Source organism: Acinonyx jubatus, chromosome E2 (assembly GCF_027475565.1).
Source record: "Acinonyx jubatus isolate Ajub_Pintada_27869175 chromosome E2, VMU_Ajub_asm_v1.0, whole genome shotgun sequence".
NCBI classification, from domain to species: Eukaryota; Metazoa; Chordata; class Mammalia; order Carnivora; family Felidae; genus Acinonyx; species Acinonyx jubatus.
In genome coordinates, this window is record NC_069396.1 from 46,308,463 (window position 1) to 46,326,940 (window position 18,478).

The window sequence follows — 18,478 nt, forward strand, 5'->3', positions numbered from 1 at the left end:
TCCATACTTTTTCTGCTGCTGGAGGAACCCCCAAACACATTTTGTGGCAAGCCACACTCAACCTCCGAACAGCTCCCGAAGGTTTGCTGGAAAATTCTCACTTGCTCCCACCTAGACCTCAGACCCATTTCTGGAGTTCATGCAATAATAATTATAATGATGATGATGATGATGATAATAATAATAATAATAATAATAATAAAGCAGCTGATTCTTATCCAGCCTTTATTCTGGACCAGGCCGGTTCTCAGCCTGAAATTGCCTCACCTGGTTTAAGCCTCACACCCGCCCATAGGATATGCACTATTAATACCTTCGTTTTACGCGTGAAGAAGCCATGGCTCAGCGAGGTTAAGCAACCCGCCGAGGGCGCACAGCCCAGAAGCGGCACTGTCTTTCTTGGATTTTGATTTTGTGTTTTCAGTGTGCCCCGGGGTTGAGTGGGGGTTGGGGGGGGGGAATCCGTGAGCTAAGCTTGGAGAAGGAGGAAGGTGGAAGGGCTTTAGAGGAAGACGAGCCGGCTGGAAGGGATGGGGGACTCGAATCGCCTGGGTCGCAGACCCCCGCTGCTGGCACACGCGGGTACCGCGGGATCTGGCAGCTCCAGGGGTGGGAGCCAGCGTCCGTGCCCTGGGGGCTCCGCAGTCGCGGGGTGGGGCGCCTGGGGGACCCAGCTCAGCCTTACCTGTCTCGGCGCTCATCTGGTGGTCAACCTGGAGGTGTTGGCTGCGGCGTACCAAACCTTTCCGGGGCCCCCCATCCCACGCCCCACCCTGGGTGGGGGGGTGGGGCGCCCAGGACCGGCCGGACCTGTGTGGCCCGGGGCCCGGGTTGCCTGGGGAGCCTGTCACCTCGAGAAGGCAGGCTCTTCCGGGGCTGGGACAGCTGTGGGCGGCAGGATGCCACGATGCCTGCAAACTCATAAATACCGCCGCCGCACGGGTGGTCAGAGACGCGCGTGCGGGCAGCTGGCGCCCCCGAGGGTGAGCCGGGGACCGGGAAGGCGTCCCCCGCTCCAGCTCCCGGCGTTCGGGCTGACGGTCCTGGCCCGGCTGTGCCCCGGCAGGTCCTAGGGGAGCTGGAGAGCGAACGGGAGCCGGCCAGAAGGGGCTGGGGAGAAGGGGGGTGGGTATGCAAGTGCAGCGCCGGGGGCCGGATTGGGGTCGCCGAGGCAGGATGGGATGCTGGGAAGAGGGCAGAGAGGCTGGGGCCGCCTCCGGGAGGGTGGAATTCCGGGGGGATCTGGGGTTGGAGTGGGGGGTTGGGGTCACTAACACCAAAATGGAAGGCTGGAGGACCAAATAGAGAGCGACGAGGTCTGAGAGCCGAGTGCAATGCTAGGGGTGGAGGTAAAAAGGTGAAAAAGCTGCGGTTGCTGAGAGCAGGCGGAGTGCTGGTTACGGGGTTGCCAAGGGCAACTTGCTACCCCGAGCCCCCACCCCACTCCCAAGCCTGTCACCGAGAGTGAGCTGCGCTTAACGGCAGGAGCTCTGGGGCCGGGACCCCTGGGTTCCAGTCCCGGCTCCGTCACATCCCCAGCTGTGCACTGAATCACTGTTGCTCATTTCCCTCCTGGGTGACACAGGGGACACCCGGTGACACGGGGATCATCACAGTAGCCACCACACATAGGAATGTTGTGAGGCGCCCGTGACTTAATGTATGCAAAGTGCTTAGCACACAGCGAGTCTCGGGACATCGGGCGCTTGGTAATGATCAATACGCTTGTTTTCCCTGCAGCATCCGGGTAACCATCCTGCCTCCCTCCCCCCGGCATTGCCTGCGCTCCCTCCACTCTGTCTCCCAGGCTCTTCGCGTGTTCCTGACCTTCGCGCTGTTCCGGAATCTGAGCTACTGTGGACCCCTCCCCTCCCCCATCTGTCCCTCACCGTCCCCTTACCATGCGCCTCCTTTGTCTCTGCTCGTCCTGCTGCTGTGTGCTCCTGTTTTTCTCCCTCGGAGTGCGAGGGGCCCCAGAGGCTCCCAGGGCCCCCCCTGAGCAAGTCCACCTGTCCTACCCGGGTAAGTTTCTGTGAGCACTTCCTGGGCATTTCCCCCGGAGGCCCAGTGGGTTGGGGGCTCCGGAATCCCATGCCAATTGTTGTGGGACCTTGGGCTTGCCCTTCCTGAGCCTCAGTTGTCTGCCTCTGTTAAATGGGGGTTCCAAGCAGTGTTTCCTCTGGCTGTGTGGGAAATGATTACCGTGTCCACCCGGTGGTAAGCATTCCCCAAAGGGGGCTGCTGTTGTCCCTGCCCATTGTGTCCCCACAAAGCTGCCTCCTGATCCTTGATCCAGAGGCCATGGTGCCCTGTGGCAGTAAGGCCTTGGACCCTGGAGCCTCTGTACCCAAACATCCTGGGTTTTAATCCCAGTTTAAGTAGTTTAATCGTACTTACCTGCTGTGTGACCATGGGCCAGTGACTTAACCTCTCTGGTCTCAGCGTCCTCATCTGGACAATGGGAAAATGTTAGTGTGACCTCATGGCGAGGAGTAAATGAGATATTACCTGTGAAGGGGCAAAGCGGAGCTTGCCCTGCGTGCATCCATGCTTCTCCCACATTTTTGTCTCAGGGCCCCTTGGCACAGCTAAAAATTATTGAGAACCTCAAACACCTTTGGTTTATGTGAGTTATAGCCAAATATTTGCATCTTAGAAACTAAAACTGAGGCATTTACAAATTTTAAGTCATTTAACGTGAACACTAATAAATCTGCTCTGCACTAGGTAAATGGCATTTTTCATGAGATATTACTATGCAAAAGAAAAGAAATTTCATGAGAAGAGCAGCACTGGTTTACATCTTTCTAAGCCTCTTTAATGTCTGGCTTCATAGGAGACAGCCAGATTCTCCCCACATCTGCTTCTGCTGCTGTTGCAATAGGTTGCTTTGGATGATACCTAGGAAGAAAATTTGGTTTCTCATGGGCACTGGGTTGAAACAGGGAAGAGGCTTTTTTCATTATTATTTTTTTAATGTTTTATTTTATTTTTGAGAGAAAGAGAGAGAGAGAGAGAGAGAGAGAGAGACAGAGCATGAGCAGGGGAGGGGCAGAGAGAATAGGAGACACAGAATCTGAAGCAGGCTCCAGGCTCTGAGCTGGCAGCACAGAGCCCTCTGTGGGGCTTGAACTTACGAGAGGTGAGATCATGACCGATGCAGAAGTCAGACCCCCAACTGACTGAGCCACCCAGGCGCCCCCGGGGAGCAGGCTTTTAAAAGGAGTTTCAAATTATTGTGCCTATAGCTTTTCGATACTGCACCAAATTTCAGCACACAGCCCTGTCTTTCAAATAATTTTAGCTTTTTATTTTGAAATAATTTTAGACTTATGGAAGAGTTGCAGAGAGAGTGCAGAGTTCCTGTACCCCCTTCACCCAGCTTCCCCAAATGTCAATGTCTTATGTACCCATGGTATCGTTGTCAAGGCTAAGAAATTAACATTGGCATCATATCACTAACTGAACTATGGACTTCACCCATCTTTCCACTAATGTCTTCATTCTAATCCAGGATCCAACCCACGACTCCACAATGCTTCTGACTCTATGTCTCTAATCTCCTCTCTGTAACAGCTCCTGAGTCTTTCCTTGTTGGTTTTTTGTTTGTTTAAAAAAAAATTTTTTTTAACGTTTATTTATTTTTGAGACAGAGAGAGACAGAGCATGAACGGGGGAGGGGCAGAGAGAGAAAGAGACACAGAATCAGAAGCAGGCTCCAGGCTCTGAGCCATCAGCCCAGAGCCGGACTCGGGGCTCGAACTCATGGACCGTGAGATCGTGACCTCAGCTGAAGTCGGATGCTTAACCGACTGAGCCACCCAGGCGCCCCTGTTTGTTTGTTTTTTTAATGTCCTTGACACTTGAGGAAGAGCGTGCCCTAAAGGTTAGTTGCAATGTAGAACCTGAAACTCACAAACACACTGCTTTGGCGTTTGTTGACCAACTGACCCAGGACAAGGCACTTTGCCTGGAAGCCTCTGTAAAATGGAGCAATGATAAAACCCATCTCATGGTGCTGCTGTGGAAATCCAGTGGGATGACAGCTGTCCCTTGTTTGGCCTGCACAGTAACAAGAGCAAATACACTCTTACTAAGTCCCTCAGATAGATAACTCACTTCACCTCAAATTGGATCTTATGCTGTAGGTACTATTGGTACTCCCATTTTACAGGAGCATAAACTGAGGCTCGTGGAGGTTAACATCGGTACAATACTACTAACTGAACTAGAGACCCTGTTCGTATGTCAGTACTTTTTCCACTCGGTTATTTTGTCATTCAGCATTTAGTTGTTCTCCTTAGTCATCTCCAATCTGCCAGTTGCAAAGTCTTTCCTTGTCTTTCGTGCTCTCGACATTATTTAGCACTGAGCAGTTATTTTGTAGGGTAGCCCTCATTTGGGGCTGGTCAGGTATTTTCTCAAGATTAGGGTGAAGTTATGTGTTTTTCTGGCAAGACTATCACCGCTGCGATGTTGTGTCTTGCCCGGTGCCTGTTATCAGAGAGTTCATGATGCTGACACAGTTTATGGCTGTTACTGAGGCTGTTATCCTTCACCGCCTGGTTACAGGGGTGCGTGCTGGGTTTCTCCAGGGCAGGATTTTTATTCTTCCCTTTGTGGTTAATGAGTCTCTTGGGGGAGATTCCTTGAGACCATGCAAATGAATGTTTCTCTTGAAACTTCCTCCAGCCAACTTTGGCAGCTGTCAGTGGATCTTGCCTGCAACAATTGTTAGGTGGTGTTTGTCTAATTGTGACTTTGTAACTTTCTAATTCCCTGTCTCCATCTAACGGAAACTTTTCTGTAGGGAAAACTGTTCCTTCCCCCCTTCGTCCGTCCATCCATCCATCCATCCATCCATTCATTCTTTTATGTCAGTATAGACTTACAGATACCCACTGTTCCATCGGTTAAATATACAGTACTATTGTTATTTACTTTGTGGCTCAAACTGTCCCGGATTTGGTCTTCTGGATTTCTTTCAGATTGGCTTCTGTGTTCTTTCAACAAACCCCCATCATTTTTGGAGCACTTCCACTTTTTCTGGGATCATAGGTTATTCCAGGCTTATCTTGTATATTTCCTGCCCCATCTTTGGAATCAACCGCTTATCCAAGGAGCCCCAGTTTCTTTCACTGGAGAATGGGTATTTAGAAACTAAGATCTGAGCACTCGGTGTGCTCGCGGCTACCGAGGTATCATTGCTTCCAGGCCCTTTCACAGAGCTAGGCAGCATGTGTGTGTGTTACATGCGCATGCACACATCTCTATTTTCGAGTCTATCTGTGTGTATACACTACATACCATGAGATCATGCTGATACCTCTGATTCTATTTTTTTTTTAACATTTATTTATTTTTGAGACAGAGAGAGACAGAGCATGAACTGGGGAGGGTCAGAGAGAGGGAGACACAGAATCTGAAACAGGCTCCAGGCTCTGAGCTGTCAGCACAGAGCCCGACGCGGGGCTCAAACTCGCAAACCGCGAGATCATGACCTGAGCCGAAGTCGGCCGCTTAACCGACTGAGCCACCCAGGAGCCCCTGATACCTCTGATTCTAAATCAAGGATTTATTTTGGCCATTTTCTTTCCTTGTTTGTAATTTCTCTCGCCAGCATTGAGAAACCTACCTTCCACTTCTACAACATGCTTACTTATTTGCTCAACGCGAGTATGGGCATAAAGCGGTTCCGGAGAACATTTAGTAGGTGACAACGTGTGTGTGGTCCTTTTCCTCTGTAGTCCTTTTATTTTTTATTTTTCTGAAAGGAGAGAGGTTTTGGGTTTTTTTTTTTTTAAGGTTTATTTTATTTTGAGAGAGACAGAGATAACGTGGATCAGAGAGGGGCAGAGAGAGAGGGAGATGGAGAATCCCAAGCAGGCTCTGCTCTGTGGGCACGGAGCCCGCTTTGGGGCTGGAACCCATGAAACCTCGAGATCATGACCTGAGCCGAAACCAAGAGTCGGACGCGTGACCGACTAAGCCATCCAGGCGCCCCTCTGTCGTCTTTTTAAAAACATTTTTTTATTACTGAAGTATAAGTTGACATCCAATGTTATATTAGTTGCAAGTGTAAAGCATAGTGATTGGACAATTCTATACACTACTCAGTGTTCACCACGGTAAGTGTAGTCGCCATCTGTCACCATACAATGTTATTACGATATAATTGACTATATTCCCTGTGCTGTACTGTTTTCATCTCGGTGACTTATTTATTTTATAACTGGAGGTTTGTACCTTTTCTCTATAGTCTCTCAGTGTCCAGTCGAGACCTAGTTCCCGTGGTTACCCACCCCTTCGGTGTGGCTACTTTATTCACTTAAAAAAATTTTTTTCATGTTTATTTTTGAGACAGCGTGAGTGGGGGAGGGGCAGAGAGAGAGGGAGACCCAGAATCTGAAGCAGCTCCAGGCTCCCAGCTGTCAGCACAGAGCCCAATGGGGCGCCCGAACCCACAAACCTGGAGATCATGACCTGAACTGAAATCAAAAGTCAGGCACTTGACTGACTGAGCCACCCAGGCGCCCCACCCCTGTTCACTTTTTAAATATAGTTACCTCCATTGGTCAGTATTTATATTCCATACTGGCTTCTCCCCACATCCTGGGTGGTTTTAATTGTTAGTTTATTTGGGGAGTGCGTGAAGGAAATTGGAAGCGGGACTATAATTCTAAGAGTCAGAATTACACAAAAAAGGTAGTGTTTTCTCCCCAGGTCTTTCCTGCTCCGTTCCTGTCCCCCCCTTTTCTACCCCATCCACCCCATGTAAGTAACCCATCTATTTCCTTTCTGCTGTATCCTTCCTGTATTTCTTTGGTAGAAACGAGTAGATAACTTGTGTATATCCTCTTACATGAAGAGTAGCTGACTATAGGCACAAATAAGGGAGGGGCAGAGAGAGAGAGGGAGACACAGAATCCCAAGCAGGCTCCAGGCTCCGAGCTGTCAGCACAGAACCGGGCGCGGGGCTTGAACTCACCAACCGCGAGATCATGACCTGAGCCGAAGGCGGACGCTTAACTGAGCCACCCAGGTGCCCCGACATTTAAGAATTTTGAACTGTCACTTAAAAGTTTGGATCTCTGGGGTGCCTGGATGGTTCAGCTCGTTAAGGGGCCAGCTCTTGATTTCGGCACAGGCCGTGATCTCACGGTTCGTGGGATTGAGCCCCGCATCCCGCTCCGCGCTAAAGCATGGAAAACCACCACATAGAGACTTAGTCTAGAAGTTGACAGATTTCGTGGCACTGGGCCCACATGGTGGCTGTCACCAGAGCCAGCGATGGCCGCCCCTTTGAGATAGGGCAGGGTCTACAGTTGGCCACACACACCATAACTCCTTGCTGCCTTATTCCTTCCAGCTGGCCCTTGTCTCCATTTATATTACCCAGCAGGCTTCTAGACATCTAAATTTATAACCCCCAAATAATATCAGGTATGGGGGTGCCTGGTGACATTGGGGAGCCTACTTGGGATTCTCTCTCTCTCTCTGCCCCTCCCCAGCTCGCGCTGTCTCACTCTCTCTCTCAAATAAATTAAAAAAAAAATTCTTTTTAAATCATGCATGTAAAGTGGCACAAGGTCTGCACAGAGTGAATAATGATATTAATAATGTAATCCCAGCTGCACTGTTGCAGGCGCTTTATTTGTATTTACTCACCTAAGCCTCATCAAAACCCTGTAGAGTAGATATTATTGTCATTCTACCTTACAGATGAGGAAACTGGGGCTCAGAGAGGTGAAGCGACTTGCTCAGGGAAGCACAGCTTAGAAACGGCAGAGCCGGGATTGAACTTGGGGAGCTCCGGAACTGTGTCCATTGACTCCTCGGTGTTCAGGAGCTCTTAGTTATTGGCCCTCGCTCTCGGTGCATCCTTCCCTTCCCCCCCTCTCAGCACCCCCCCCCCCCCAGGCCTCACCGCCCAGCCTCACTCTGTTCCTTTCTCCCCAGGTGAGCCAGGCTCCATGACGGTAACCTGGACCACATGGGTCCCCACCCACTCTGAAGTGCAGTTCGGCCTACAGTTGACGGGGCCCCTGTCCCTCCGGGCCCAGGGCACCTTCAGCCCCTTCGTGGATGGGGGCGTGCTCCGGCGGAAGTTCTATATACACCGAGTCACGCTGCGGGGGCTGCTGCCGGGGGTCCAGTACGGTGAGGGGGCCCCGGACCCAAGTGTTGAGGGGAGCAGGAAGAGGAGTGCGGTGTAGACTAGAAGCTACTACCACCAGCAGGGGGCTCGGGCTGGGCTGGCAAGTGCTCTGTTTACCCGGACCCCATCGTAGGAGACTTTGAAGATGAAAATGGAAGGCGCTGGGGTCCGGGGCCTGGTGGACCAGAGGGCACGGGTCAGAACCCTTCGATCCCCCACTGCCTCCCCCCACCAGCTGAAGGTGGATGGTGGTGGAGGAGACGGCCGGGGGTGCCCCTCGCTGACCACGACCTTTCCCTTTCCCTCAGTTTACCGCTGTGGCAGTTCTCGGGGCTGGAGCCGTCGGTTCCGCTTCAGGGCCCTGAAGAACAGTCCCCACTGGAGTCCCCGCCTGGCTGTGTTTGGGGACCTGGGGGCTGACAACCCGAAGGCCTTACCCCGGCTGCGCAGGGACACCCAGCAGGGCATGTACGATGCTGTTCTCCATGTGGGTGAGGCATCGGCAAGGGTGCGCCCAGAGGTGTGGGGTGGGGCGTGGGTGGGAGGACTGTTGAGGGGACCTGGCCGGGGCCAGGGGGTTCTGAAGGGACCGGGGATGCGCCTGACCTTGGTGATGGTGTCTATGGTTAACCAGAACGCCCGGGTGAGAATCCCAGCTCCCAACACGTAGAGCGTTGCTTTTGTCCTCTGCGTTATTCCCCTGTGACAGCTGAGACTGGGTCAGAATTCACGGGACTGTCGTCATGACTAAATAGTTGACACTGCCCAGCATGCTGTAAGTGCTACATGTTCATTGTCATTATCATTGCTGCTGTGGCTTCAAGGGACAGGGAAACAGATGGGAGATGGAGATTGGGGCTGATAAGGTTCAAGGCCGCAGACTCTGGAATCAGACTCTCGGGGCTTGATTCCTGGGTCTTTACTAGCCAGCCTTGTGACCTTGCACGGCCCCCCTGGGCCTCAGTTTCCCCGTTCGAAGTGAGGTCATAATAATATCCACCTCAGAGGGTGTATTGAAGATTCAGGTGATCAAGAATGTGAAGCATTTGGAACTGTGCCTGGGACGAAACCAGTATCAGACTGTGTCGCTCTTAACATCGTTGTCCTGGGAGGGGACAAGAGGGCGGGCAAAGATGTGGGCCGGTGTAATCAGAGCACAGGAGACCAGCACGGTCCTGCGGCGGGGGCTCAGACCAGAGGTTCGGGAAACAGCCCCAAGGGCACATGTGGGTGGGTGTGAGGTAGGGATCAGAGAACCAGGATGGCTCCGAGCCAGAGTTACGGTCCTGCGGCGGGGGCTCAGACCAGAGGTTCGGGAAACAGCCCCAAGGGCACATGTGGGTGGGTGTGAGGTAGGGATCGGCGAACCAGGATGGCTCCGAGCCAGAGTTACAGCCGACTGAGCAGCTGTCTCAGTCCTGGCAGAAGGAGAGCCGGGCCTGGGTCCTCACTCTCTCCCCGCCCGCCCCTCAGGAGACTTTGCCTACAACATGGATCAGGACAACGCTCGCGTCGGCGACAAGTTCATGCGGCTCATCGAACCTGTGGCCGCCAGTCTGCCCTACATGACCTGCCCTGGGAATCATGAAGAGCGCTAGTGAGGGCCGAGGGCTTCAGGGTGGGCGGGGGCCTGAGCGGTGAAAACGGATGTGTCCTTCTTAGTGTCTCACCTTAGTCCCTCGTGCTGCAGCTGCTGATTAGTGGAGACAAGGGCTAGGCTGGGAGCCAGACCCAGCCTGGAAGTGGGGAGGTGGGGGTGGGACCGGAGAACCCAGAGTCTCTTCCCACCCCTTTATTTCCTTTTATCCAGCAACTTCTCTCACTACAAGGCTCGCTTCAGCATGCCGGGGAACAACCAAGGCCTGTGGTACAGGTAATCTGGGGGACCTGGGGGACTGGCTTCCCTCCCCCGAAGGGCGGGAGATGCAGAGGAGACCCCGCCTTCGACCCATGCCCTTTGACCCCTCCAGCTGGGATCTGGGCCCCGCGCACATCATCTCCTTCTCCACCGAAGTGTATTTCTTCCTCAATTATGGCCGCCACCTCGTAGAGAGACAGTTCCACTGGCTGGAGAGCGACCTCCAGGTAACTTGGCTGGAGGTCCCCTCTCATCCCCTGACCAGCCTGCCCTCCCCCTCCCCTCTCCCTGCCTCTCACTCTGGGCTCTTCTCTCCAGAAAGCCAATAAGAACCGGGCGGCCCGGCCGTGGATCATCACCATGGGCCACCGGCCCATGTACTGTTCCAATGCAGACTTGGACGACTGTACATGGCACGAAAGCAAGGTGGGGACCCCCTCCCCGGGGGCGGGGTGCCGAGCGCCACGTGGGGGCCGACCCGATTCACCACTCACCTCCTCTGTCGCCCTGCCCAGGTTCGCAAAGGCCTCCTTGGCAAGTTGTATGGGTTGGAGGACCTTTTCTACAAACATGGTGAGTGACCCGGGGGAGTTCCCCGCCCCCTGATCTCTCCAGGGTCAAGGGGCTTGACCCCCACTTTTTCTGTCTCAGGGGTCGACCTGCAGCTGTGGGCTCATGAGCACTCGTACGAACGGCTGTGGCCCATTTACGACTACCAGGTGAGGCTCAGGGAGGGCCAAGGGCCCGTGTGGCTGGTGTCGGTGGACCCCTGGACGCCCCTGTTGTGACATGCCCCTCCTCCTCGCTCCCTCCTCCAGGTGTTTAATGGCAGCCGAGACATGCCGTATACCAACCCCCGAGGCCCCGTCCACATCATCACTGGATCTGCTGTGAGCAGGGCGGGAAGGGGGCGCCTTCGGCTTCTTGCCTCTTGACTTTCATCGCCTCTTGTACTGGCCTCAGTGCCATGTGCTTTGTATAGTCACGGTCACCAACTCTCAACCCGAGAGCATAGGTGCCCCTAGTAGCATGCCCATTGTACAGATGGGGAAACAGAGGCACAGGCAATCAGATGCTCGTTCAGTAGTGGGTTCAGTAAGTGGCAGGGGTTGCCCTGGTCACCGGATGATCCAGAGGCACCGGGTTTATTATTATCCTCATCGCACCTGAACTCCAGACTAGTCCCATTTCCCCGAACTTCTCACTAACGACTGCCCCCTGTTCCGGGATCCCACACTGTGTCCAGTATCTTGTGTCTCCTGAGTCTTGTCCCATCGGTGACGGTTCCTCCGTCTTTCGTTGTCGTTCATCCTTCACATTTTGGAAGACTCCCGGCCAGTTGTCTGGCAGAATGGCCCTTGGGTCTGGGCATGTCTGACGCTGAGCCTCGGATTATGCATTCGGGGCAAGACAGTGTCCGGACGTCACCCAGAAGTGATGGTGTGACCGGGGGTGACGTGCCGTCTGTGTGTCTCATTCCTGGAGGTGTTTCCCTGCGTCACCTGGTGAAGGAGGTGTCTGCCGGGTTCCTCCACCGTGAATGTATTATGGCTCCCTTTCTAATTAATAAGTGTCTTCAGGGAGATACTTTGCCGCCATGCAAATATCCCGTCTGTCCTCAAGCTTTCACCCACTGAGTGTTGAATCCCTTGGCGGGTCTTGCCAGCAAGAATTATTACTGTGGTGTTCTAATGGGGAGCTTCTATTTCCCGCATTCCTCCTAGATTTATTAATTAGAAGCCTCCCATGAGGAAAAGTTGTCCCTTCTGTTCCATTTATGTAGTTAGTTATTGATTTATACCAGTCTGGACTCACGGGTAATGATTCTATCCTGTGGGCGATAATCTTATACGACCGCTATTACCTTACTGCTCCTGTTCTGGCCACTGGGAAGGCTTCCGGTCAGGTCCTGTGTTTTTCTCCCACGTGCCCCTGTCATTTGGTGAGCACTTCCTTATTTTTTGGCGCTCCAAGGTGCTCCAGGATCATCTTGTGTTTTCCTGCCCCCCGCCCTCTGCCTTGCAATCACTCATTTCTGCAAGGCGAGAAGGCTTGTTTTTTAAGCCGGTTCTTACAAATCAGGACGATCAAAGTAAGAACCACTTGTGACAAAAATTCAAACAGTTCAGGGGGCAGGAGGTGAACACCAGCCCTCCACACTCCTTCGTAGTCCTACTCTGTTGTTCTGGCTCTTGGATGGCATTTTAGAATGTTCTCTGCATGTACAACGGAGTCATTGTCTTGATAGAGATGTGCTACTGTATTGCCCACTCTTAAAAAACAACTTGGATCATGCTTCATACCCTAGGGGTTCTCGGCTTTGGTGCGCATACCATGGGGAAGTTTTAAAACTCCCATGTCTGGGCCCCACTCCACAACAAACACGAGAATCTTCGAGAAAGGGGCCCTGACATTGGCCCAGTGTTGGCCACCACCTGGAGCAGGAAATAGACTGTGGTCAGCACCAGAAGACTCCTCCTCCTACGTGATCGCTGTTCTGAACTTTAATCAGCACAGATTGGTTTTTTTCTTTGATTTTAAATTTTGACATTCCTTCAGACTTCCAGAACAGTTGCAAAAATACAAAGACTTTCCATATCCCCTTTACCAACATTTCCCAAGTGTGAACATTTAGCTGCCTTTGTTGTAATCTATTCGTTATTTTATTTGTTGTAGTTATTATTCTATTATTAATGTTTTATAATTTTATCTTATTATATATAATTATTACTAATATATATTATTACTCCTGGAGAGATTCATTTGGGACTCTGCCAATATCTGGCTATTCCTCAAACTTTCACCATTAGTTTCACGATCTACTGATGATTCTTGCTTCCATCTGTTATTACAGTGATGGCTGCTTCCATCCATTATTATAGTGATGGCTGCTTCCATTTGTTATTATAGTGATGGCTGCTTCCATCCGTTATTATAGTGATGGCTGCTTCCATCCGTTATTATAGTGATGGCTGCTTCCATCCGTTATTATAGTGATGGCTGCTTCCATCCGTTATTATAGTGATGGCTGCTTCCATCCGTTATTATAGTGATGGCTGCTTCCATCCGTTATTATAGTGATGGCTGCTTCCATTTGTTATTATAGTGATGGCTGCTTCCATCCGTTATTATAGTGATGGCTGCTTCCATTTGTTATTATAGTGATGGCTGCTTCCATTTGTTATTATAGTGATGGCTGCTTCCATCCGTTATTATAGTGATGGCTGCTTCCATTTGTTATTATAGTGATGGCTGCTTCCATTAGTTATTATAGTGATGGTTGCTTCCATTTGTTATTATAGTGATGGCTGCTTCCATTAGTTATTACAATGATGGCGGTCCCTCATGGTCTCTGCTCATGTCGCCTGGTGTTCTGCTGCTTGTAGAGGATGAGCACACCCTCTCCGCCAGGCACTGGTGATTTAAAAAGCTCTCTTGGGGAGTCTGTTGTGCAGCCAGTGTTGAGACCCACCGGTTTTTATCTATTTTGCGTTTTCCCTTTTATTATACATCTTGGCCACCTTTCTGTAGAGCCCTGCTTTGTGATGGCTATGCTATAATTTATTTAACGGACCCCCACTGATGGGCATTTGGGTGACTTCCAGCTCAGGGCTTTTACAGAAAATGCTGCAGTGGGCAGTCTTTTCCAGCCATGCACTTTTCTAGAAGTCAGAGACCCAGGGCACAGGAAGCCTGGCTGGGTCAAAACCCTCAATGCTGAGCATCAGTGAGGTCAAGTCTTAACGGATTTTGCCCTCCTTGGGGGCAGGAGGGTCCTGGCCCGGGAGGTTGTTTCTGCTCCTTGCGGGTCCTCCACCCTCCCCAGCCCTGGGTCTGAATGATTCTGTCTGGCAGGGCTGTGAGGAGCGGCTGACCCCCTTCTCCCTCTTCCCGCGGCCCTGGAGCGCCTTGCGCGTGAAAGAGTACGGGTACACGCGGCTGCACATCCTCAATGGAAGCCACATCCACATCCAGCAGGTGTCCGATGACCAGGTCAGTGAGCAGTGGTCCAATCACCTCCCTGAGTAACCGGGCCTGGCGTGTTCTGGAGTCAAGTGGTTAAAAACAGGGACTTCAGGGGCGCCTGGGTGGCTCAGTCGGTTAAGCTGCCCACTTACTCTCAGGTCATGATCTCCCGCTTTGTGAGTTCGAGCCCACATCGGTCTCTGTGCTGACAGCTCAGAGCCTGGAGCCTGCTTCGAGTTCTGTGTCTCCCCTCTCTCTGCTCCTGCCTTGCACACCCTCTGTTTCTCTCTCTCTCTCTCTCTCTCTCTCAAAAAAAAATGAACATTAAAAAATTAAAAAAACCAAAACCAAAACAAAACAAAAAACAAAAACACCCGGACTCCAGAGCTGGAAATCCTGGGTTCAAATCCTGCCTCTGCTACTTACCAGCTGAATGACCTCGAGCAACTTATTTCAACTCTTTGAGCCACAATTTTCCCATCTGTTAAAGGGGATGATAATAGTTGAATGACTTATGATAGAGAGGTGCTGAGAACAGTTTCCCAAACATGGTAAATTCCAGAGGCGTTTACCAACATGAAGCAGGGACTGAAAGAGGTGGGAAACCAATATGACATGTGGGTGGTTGAGACGCCTTAAGGTTAGATGCACCCGAATAATCACGGTTCACCATTATTTACTTGTGCCACTGTAATTTTAAAATAATAATTATGATGATTTATGGAGCACCTGTTGTGTATCCGATGCTGTGCTAGATGCTTTCCATCTCGTAGGATTTGAATCATGAGAGCCATCGCATGGGGTGGGTTTTCTTTCCATTTTACAGATGAGATAACTGAGGCTTAGAGACAGGAAATAATTTTCCAAGGGTCACACAGCTGGAGGGTGACAGAGCTGAGATATGACCCTAAAGACCATACTCTTTTCTTCTTCTTCTTCTTCTCCCCCTCCCCCCTCCCTCAACTATGTTCTTTTTATTATAAATAACTTCCATTTATTGAGCCCCACGTGCTCCGGGGGTAGGCTTATGTGTTATCCCATTCGGTTCTCCCAGTGTGTAGAATATGGAAGTTAAGGCTCAGAGTTGGATAATGTGCTTACAGTCATGGAGAGAGAGCTGTTGCACTGGGATGTAAGTGAGGTTTGTCTGACTCTGGGGTTTGTGCTTATAATAATATCCTACACTTATGCAATCCTTGCCACGCTCTGGACCCCCTTCCGAAACGTCCTTCGGGGTGCCTGGGCGGCTCAGTCGGTTGGGCATTGGCCTCTGGGTTTCAGCTCGGGTCATGATCTCGCAGTTCATGGGTCTGAGCCTCAGGTCCAGCTCCGCACGGGCAGAGTGGATCCTGCTTAGGATTCTCTCTCCACCCCCTCCCCGCCCCTCCCCTACATGTGCACACATGCACTCTCCCTCAAAATACATAAACTTTTAAAAATATAAAAAATAAAAATTGGCGCCAAAAAATAAATACAAATAAAAATGATAAAAGTAAAAACTAAAAATAAATAAAAATAAATAATAAAAATAAGTAAAATGTAAAATAAAAATAAAAAATAATAAAAGTAAGTAAAAATAAAATAAATAAAAATAAAAACTAATAAAAGTAACTAAAAATAAAAATAAGTAATAAATAATAAAAATAAGTAAGAAATAAATAAAAATAAAAAATAATAAAAGTAAGTAAAAAATAATAAAAATAAAAATAAAACATAAATAAAACATAAATTTAAAAAGCCCTCTACAAATAATCTCATTTCATTCCTACAAGATCTATGATGTACATGCTATTACTATCATCCCCGCTTTTCAGATGAGGAAAACTGAGGTTCAGAGAGGTCTAGCAATTTGTCCGGTCTCACACAGCCCATTAAAGGTAGAGCTGGAATTTGAATCCAGGTCCCTGGCCCTGGAGTCTGAACGTCCAGCTGTCATTACCTCCTTTGTTTTTGTCCCTTGCAGGACGGGAAGATTGTGGACGACGTCTGGGTGGTGAGACCCCTGCTTGGCCGGATGATGTACCTCTAGGCCCAGGGGCAGCCCTGGTCAGGAGCCCTGGGCCTTGCTGCCTTGGCTAGTGTGACCGGACGCTGCCCAGGCCCGGGTGGAGAGTCAGGGCGGGCCTTGTCTCCCAGCCCTTCTGAGGCCCCATGTGGGGTGGACACAGCCCTCGGGGAGCTGGGGCCGCTCTCCCCTCCTGGAGAGGTGGGGGTGCCCTCTGGCTGTAACGAGAGGGCAGGTGTACAGGAACCGAGTGAGGCGGGCGCTGGGCAGCCCTGCTCTCCTGCATAGCACTGATGGGGCGGGGCGCCCACAGGGCCTCTGGAATAAAGAGGCTCATCGCTGCGACTCTGCACTTCCGCTGGGGGTGCCCCCTGGCCCGTCTCCTCTGCCTCCCCCGCCATCACCCGCCCGGAGTCAGCAGGGTGGGCACGGCCGTCATGACACCACTCTCCGGCAGGTGGCGCTGGTGACTCTCTCCTGGGCGGGCCTTCCGGCCCAAGGCGTGCCAACCGGTGTTGCTTTGTGCCTCAGTTTCCCAGCCCAGCACTGGTTTATCCTGGAGGGGAGAAGTGTTAACACTCCTAGTGTTAGTCCTAGTCTGTGTAAGCCTCCAAGCTAGTGGTGTTTACACGGACCTGCCTGTTTTTTTCCCCTTTCCCCTTCCTCTTCTCCGCCCCCTCTGTCTTTCCCCCTGACCATTATTTACTGGGCGTCTACCCCCAAAGCAGAGAAGGGCCATGACGGGGGACACTTGCAATTTTCACCAGGACAATCAGGGAGACCTCACTGAGAGGGTGACATTTGATCTGAAGGAGTCAGAGGGAGTAGCCACAGGACCAGAGTGTTCTGGGCAGAGGAACGGCCAGTGCAAAGGCCCTGAGACAGAAATGTGGCTGGCCCTGCCGGGGTGTCGAAGTGGAAGTGGAGGCCGGGGCAGCTGGGGCAGAGTGAGTGAGGGGGAGAGAGGGGCAGAGAGGGGTGACAGGGAAAGATCAGAGGACTTTGTCCTCTATCCTATGTGCAGTGGAGCCACAGGAGGGCTCTGAGCTGGTGACAGACCTCCAACTCCAGGAATCCGAGGCCGAGCTGGGCTCCAGCCCCAGGGCTCAGGGCTTCCCTGAGGTAGCCCGTGGGTCCCCAGCTCTGCAGGCTCACCTTGTCTTAATCGCTCTATGAGATGCACGGGCTCAGCTTTCTAAAACCAGCCCATCCCCGGGGTGACACTTTCTGGGGGGGTGGGTCTGTCTCCCCCACTGGACTGTCCATCCCGGGAGGGCGGTGCCCAGGGCTCTCCCCGGCATAGGCCAGCACAAGGTAGGTGCTTAATAAATATTTATTGTCTTACTGATGGCCACCATATGCCAGGCTCCGGCGGGGCGATGCCAGGGACACGCCGGGGACAGCAATGAATCCGCCCCCGTCAGGCCCTGTAGGAGTTCACGGGTGAGCAGAGAAACACAGTTACCCAACGCCGGTGACAAACAATGAGGGAATGCCACAGAGGGGTGCACCCAGCCCGTGAAGTCACCCGCTGGGCAGTCGTTGCCCTGAGCTGGTGCCCGTGTGGGCCTGGCCTGTTCCATCCCAGGCCTGGGGGAGGCTGTGAACGTGCCTGGGCGGTGGGGTCCACAGAGAGCAAAGGCCCGGCACTGGGTTTTTGAATCTCAGCTCTGCCCCTTCCTGTGGGGTGTGAGGTCACCAGCCCACTCTGAACCTCTGTTTTATCATCTGTCACAAAAGGAGGATCACACATTATGGGGTTGCCTTGGGATTAAATGAGTCTGAAAGCCTTGGGGTCGTGTTGTCCTTGACTCTTCTTTTTCTCACGGCCTTCATTTTTTGTTTAAGTGAGAGCAAGAGAGAGAGAGAGAGAGAGAGAGAGAGAGTGCGCACAAGCGGGGGAAGGGCAGAGAGAAGGAGAGCGTCTCAAGCAGGCTCTGCACCATCCCGATGCGGGGCTCAAACTCACGAACCGTGAGCTCATGACCTGAGCCGAGACCAAGAGTCAGATGTTTAACAGACTGAGCCACCCAGGCGCCTCTGTCATGTCCCGCATTTAATTAGCTAGCGGGGCTCCTGGGTGGCTCAGTCGGTTGAGCCTCCCACTTCGGCTCCGGTCATGATCTCGCGGTTTGTGAGTTCGAGCCCCGCATCCGGCCCAGCGCTGACGCTGACGGTGTGGAGCCTGCGTGGGATGTTGTCTCTCCTTCTCTCCGCCCCTTTTCTGCTTGTTCTCTCTCTCTCTCTCTCTGTCTCTCAAAATAAGTAAATAAATTAAAAACTTAAAAAAAAAACCCCACACGGCATCCCACCCCCTACCTCCCATCACCTTTCCCTGCTTTATTTGCCTTCAGATCACGTTTGCTTTGGGACCCGCTATGGAGATACATCTTTCATGATTTATTCTTTATCTCCTCCATCGGAAACTGAGCTCCTGGGGCACGGGGGTTTCTGCCAGTTCTGTTTACCCCTGGAGTGCCAGTACCCGAAA

The 18,478-nt window shown here is 51.8% G+C and overlaps 1 protein-coding gene across 1 annotated transcript; it reads left to right on the forward strand.

Annotated features, from left to right (window-relative positions):
• Positions 1-860: 860 nt before the first annotated feature.
• On the forward strand, positions 861-17,782 carry ACP7 (acid phosphatase 7, tartrate resistant (putative)). The gene is made up of 13 exons (XM_027044856.2): positions 861-983; positions 1,741-2,022; positions 7,960-8,160; positions 8,467-8,649; positions 9,632-9,755; positions 9,969-10,031; positions 10,129-10,243; positions 10,335-10,442; positions 10,532-10,589; positions 10,668-10,735; positions 10,835-10,906; positions 13,872-14,009; positions 15,946-17,782. The coding sequence occupies exons 2-13, from the start codon at positions 1,902-1,904 to the stop codon at positions 16,009-16,011; spliced, it is 1,317 nt and encodes a 438-aa protein (XP_026900657.1). The 5' UTR covers positions 861-983; positions 1,741-1,901; the 3' UTR covers positions 16,012-17,782.
• Positions 17,783-18,478: the final 696 nt, after the last annotated feature.